This window comes from Charadrius vociferus, unplaced genomic scaffold (assembly GCF_000708025.1).
Source record: "Charadrius vociferus isolate BGI_N301 unplaced genomic scaffold, ASM70802v2 scaffold196, whole genome shotgun sequence".
NCBI lineage: Eukaryota > Metazoa > Chordata > Aves > Charadriiformes > Charadriidae > Charadrius > Charadrius vociferus.
This window is the reverse complement of record NW_009648953.1, coordinates 3,417,521-3,422,609: the sequence shown is the minus strand read 5'-3', so window position 1 is coordinate 3,422,609 and position 5,089 is coordinate 3,417,521. Positions and strand designations below refer to the sequence as shown.

The window sequence follows — 5,089 nt, the reverse complement described above, 5'->3', positions numbered from 1 at the left end:
AAAAGCATTTGCATGAACAAATGAAGGTAAGCAAGCCTTCTGGCTAAGAAGTTTAAGTCACAGACGCATTTGCGAGTAGCAGCGTAATTCAGAAGAGGTACAGTTTCATGAAAGAATTAAAGAAAACCTCTTCTGATCCTAAGAAAGTATGTTCAACATGAAGCTCCTAACCTTATGTGCTAAAGCTGTGTTAGGTATACGCCTTAGGCCTTACACCACTTTGAAACTAAGTGCAGCAGATAAAAGATTAGTACTAGTGAACTCTTCTATTTACCAGCACGTGCCTCTTATGTCTTTTCTGAGTAGTCATCAAAATATCAATTGTTCACAGTTGTTCTCTTTGATATACACTCAATACATGAGTTTCAGTATATTTCTATGAATTTAGAAATAATTTGTGATGTAATATCAATGTATCATTGAAAAAGGTTATGAAAGTTATCCAAATAATATGTAAACTGTTTGTTTTGAAGACACACAGTTTTTCTTAGTAGCTATGAACCTTTGAACTTCTTCAGTTCATGCTACTCCTGATATTGAGATAGATATCTATCTCAGCTTTTTAGAAGTACAACTTTTATTTTCTTAGCTAGAAAATAGGAGATACTAGATACATAAATTAGGATTACAGCCAAATTTCAAACATATCAAAACAAATTTCCAAAATACAAAAGTCTATGGTTAAAACTATAATCTGTTTACATGAGCATGGTCAAAACAAAACAAAAAAAAATAAAAGGAAAATTTAATAGCTGCACTGACATCAATAGTATACCTCCTTTGTAATTCTGCTACTGAATGTGATGGAAGAATAAAACTATCACTGAGACATTACAACAGGTATGCTAAAATCTCATTTTCCCATTTGCCCTGAATTCAGAATTTCAAGATTTGATAAGCATAATATGTAGTAAACTGATCTTGTTTATAGAAAGATATAATATGTGAATGTAATGGAGTCTCACCATCAGAATCCATTTTGCGCCACAGAGAAATAGTGAATTTGTGCCTGGTTTTGAGGTCTTGTAAGCCATCACTTATTAACCACTGCTATTTTGCAAAGCAAAGATTTAAATAAATAACAGCCTATTTACTTAGACCCATAACAGGTTGCTTTAATATGTGCATTGGAAAAGAGGTTAGAAAAGGTCAGTTTGTGAAAATCACTAGAAGTAAAAACTAGAAAGAACCCAAGAGGAACACGAGGTGCAGCAGTTTAGAGGAAGAGAGGACCCATTCTTTGTCAAAAATGGATAGCCATTATGCTGTACAGTTTCCAGGGCAAAGCTCTGACCTACTAGAAAATTTATGTATCTGTTGACTACGACAGAGTAATGCTACAGATTTTGCAAAATTAAGCAAAATACTTCAATTTAAAATTAAGATTTTTTTTTTTAAACACTTAGCTAGGAAGAATAATTATTAGAACTTGGATTACATACCTTGGCTACAGAAATAGAGTGAAGAGCCTGATATTGCAGATGCTGAGCAATGTGTGTCACAGAATCTGCCACAACCATACTTCTTCGGTAAAACATGTGTTCAATTGCCTGAAGTAAATGCCAAAACACAACGGTTCAGGTAATTAATGAAATTGCCTTTAGAATTTGTCTTTATGCTGGCAGAGTCATCCACACTGCAAATACAGACTCTTTCCACTTTGTAATATACTGTTAGTAATATACAGTTGCAATTAACCCTTAGAAACTGAGAAAATCAAATCATTCAGGAGTGTAAAAAAGCTAAGTGATGTAAGTTTTGTTGGGTGGGTTTCATGGGTTTTGTTTTCTTTCTTTTTTAAGTAGTCCACCTCTGTTCAATATTGCTTTCTGAAGTTATCTCAAAACAGAGTATTTTCTTTTTGGAAAAAGTACCAGGAGAAGTGCAAAGTCCTGCACTCAAGGAGAAACAACCCCATATACCAACATATATATATTGGGATCCATCCAGCTGGTAAGCAGGACCTAGGGGTCCTGGTAGACCCCAAATTGAATATAAGCCAGCAGTGCGCCTTGCTGCAAAGGCGGCTAATGGTATCTTTGGCTACATTAGACAAAATATTGCCAGCAGGTTGAGGGAGATGATCCTTCCCCTCTACTCAGCAATGGTAAGGCCACAACTGGAGTATTGCGTTCAGTTCTGGGCTCCTCAGTACAAGAGAGGCATGGACATAGCGGAGAGAGTCCAAAAAGAGCTGGGACTCTACAGCCTGGAGAAGAGAAGGCTTGGGAAGGGCAGAATCTTATCAGTGTATATAAATACCTGAAGGGAAGATGCAAACACGATGGAGCCAGGCTCTTTTCAGAAGTGCCCAATGACAGGACAAGAGGCCATGGGCACAAACTGAAACACACGAGATTCCCTCTGAACATCAGGTGACACTTTCTTACTGTGAGGGTGACCGAGCACTGGCACAGGCTGATTGTTCAGGGAAGATGTGGAGCCTCCATCCTTGGAGATACTCAAAAATCATCTGGACGTGGTCCTGGGCAACCAGCTCTAGGTGGCCATGCTTGAGCAGGGGGAGGTTTAACCAGATGACCTCCAGAGGTCCCTTCCAACCTCAATCATTCTGTAATACCAACTAAGGAAGGCAATTAGAAGTTAAATAAATCAGGTTTAGCCTCCCAAATCTCCTGTTCTCTACCCAAATCTAGTCTTGAACAAGAAGCCATGAAAAAGCATGTCCCCACCCAGTTGTATTGGTTTGGGTTTTTTTGGGGTGCACTTTTTTTTTTTGAAGGAGAGCAGGGGCAGGACACAACTGAGGGAAAAGGTGTGTTGTTGTATTCATACATGACATTTCATCAAAGTTGTCTGTAAAGGCCTGCATGAAATAAACAGCTTTTATCCAGTGACCTACCTTCAGAAGTTCTACAAGTCTGCACAGAGCTTTCACCGAGGTTTTGGTCATAGGTTTTTGCATTGACATGTAGAGATTCATTGTAGTTTTAATGATGGTGCTAAGACTGTATGCATAAAGAAAACCCTAAAAATAAAATGAGTAAGGGAGGGGGGAAAGAATTTTTTCACAACATATCAATCAAATAAGTCCCTCTTTTGTTTTCTTTCATACATTACCAAACTAACTTTTGCCTCCTCACTCTACAGAACCTAGCACTCCACCTAATAAGTAAGCCTGAGATCCCAAAGCTTAATGAGACCCTTTTATTGGGCAGACATTATGAAACTGCTTACAGGCCATTAGATCACCTGATCATTAACCTCTTCTAGAGACATTCAAATTAAACTAAGTCAGTGAATTAATTAATTGCACAGCCTCAAAGGTCTAATAGTTTCATATCTATTGTAAACCAACCCACCAAACAACTCCTATCCCCCCAAAAAACAGCCTATCACAAAAAAACCACCCTAAAACTTTCAGATTCTGTGGAATAAATACACTGACAGTATTTACACAGTTCTACACTGTCTAAATAGAACTGTCCATCCCACATTAAAAAAGCAATCCCTTCTAAATCAGTATATGCTAAGCTTTTAAATACAGCATGACAAAAATGTTATTCAACTTATTTCAAAGGAGAAGTAGTAACACTAAAAAAAGACTAGAAAAAGACAGCAAGTGGTCTAGGAAACTCAATTTGCTGAAGAGCAAAATTTACGTAAGTCCACTGCAAATAATTCAAATATAAAACCCACAAATCCTAGTATGTGTACGCCTTTAGATATAGAAGGTTAAGGATCATACTCTGTCCCACACCTATTCTCATCAGGCTTCTGTCAGGCAGATAGATACATAACGAAACTAGCAAAAAATAAATTCAGAAATAAGATGCATCTTACATTAAGACTACATGCTGTTAGTAGGCCAAAAGAAAACCAGCTGCCTCGGAACGTAGTAAGATTCTTGCAAAGTACCATCACTAGGCAAAGCACAATGAAACAACACAAAACCTTTACTGGAAGTATGTACTGTGCTAAATAAAACTAAATTAGACACTGGTTCAGTCCAACTTATGTACCTCATGACTAACTCAAAAGGAAAAAAACCCAAAACCTTTACTACAGACTAAATGAAGCTTTCTTGATTTCCTAAGTCAAGAGAAAAATTCAAAATTTTAGCCACTGACTCTTTAGATTCACTTTCCCCACACACCTTACGGAAAACACTTTTTACAGATTTACTTAAAAGAGCATCTACTGGACATTTAAAGTTTTAGAAGAATTCCAACATTGTAAAATAACACACCGACGATCACAGAACTTCTGCAATTTCTTTTTATGTTCAACAACTTGCACCAAAACATCAGTTTGCTGCACCATTTGCTGTATCACCACATTAAAAGACTGCACACCTGGATGAAGACATTGCAGCGGTTAGAAAGATCTTCTGCAAACTTATTCATGCGTTGCTCCTTTGACAAGATAGATTCCATTTTTGTCATCCACGAGCTCACAAAAACATAATATGACTGCATATCTCTGAAGAAGGAAACAAAGAGTGTTGCTCGCTTCAAATAAGAAGAGGATTTTCTTTTTTCTTTCCAAAGTTTAAATTCTTCTAAGGGAAATATGTTAAATCTTCAGTTCCCAAAGTAATAACTCTCCATTCCCAAAAGTATCAGAACCTCATGCTAATTTACATTTTAATTCTGTATTGGTAAGGATTTGTCTGCCAATTATAACTGTACATACACACCCCAAGGATTCAAAATCATTTATCTTTCAAGAGAACAAATGGCCCTCTTAGCAGTACATATACTATACTACTTTAAAATAAAACAGTAAATAAAACTGCTAGAAAAAGCTTTTAAACATCAGAAAAATGTCCTCCACTTACATTATTTTTTTTCCTTCAAGTTTCCACTTTTGAGTGTTTATATATGTCTTTATATATATATATATATATATATATACACACACACGTATAAAAACAACCCAACTTGTCATTACAGCAATGCCAAACTGGACTGCTTTTAAATAACATAATTCTCCAGAAGTTAATCCACTCAGACTACACTAGTTGCAATTAAATGTTTAAATAGAGTTCACTTTTAAAACTGCTATTTATTCTAGGCTACAGAAGTGTGACACTGCAATACTACTTATTGTAGCAGTTACAGCAGGA

At 36.4% G+C, this 5,089-nt stretch overlaps 1 protein-coding gene across 1 annotated transcript in view; it reads right to left on the bottom strand.

Moving 5' to 3' along the window:
* Nucleotides 1-1,442: 1,442 nt before the first annotated feature.
* The window catches only part of KIAA1033 (KIAA1033 ortholog), a gene marked incomplete at its 3' end in the record, with an annotated part of 28,561 nt that continues 24,914 nt past the window's right edge, over nt 1,443-5,089 (bottom strand). The window contains exons 14-16 of the mRNA XM_009887447.1: nt 4,317-4,443; nt 2,864-2,989; nt 1,443-1,550 (exon numbers count right to left, since the gene is read on the bottom strand). Coding sequence (XP_009885749.1) covers nt 1,443-1,550; nt 2,864-2,989; nt 4,317-4,443 — 361 coding nt within the window. The remainder of the gene's footprint in view (nt 1,551-2,863; nt 2,990-4,316; nt 4,444-5,089) is intronic.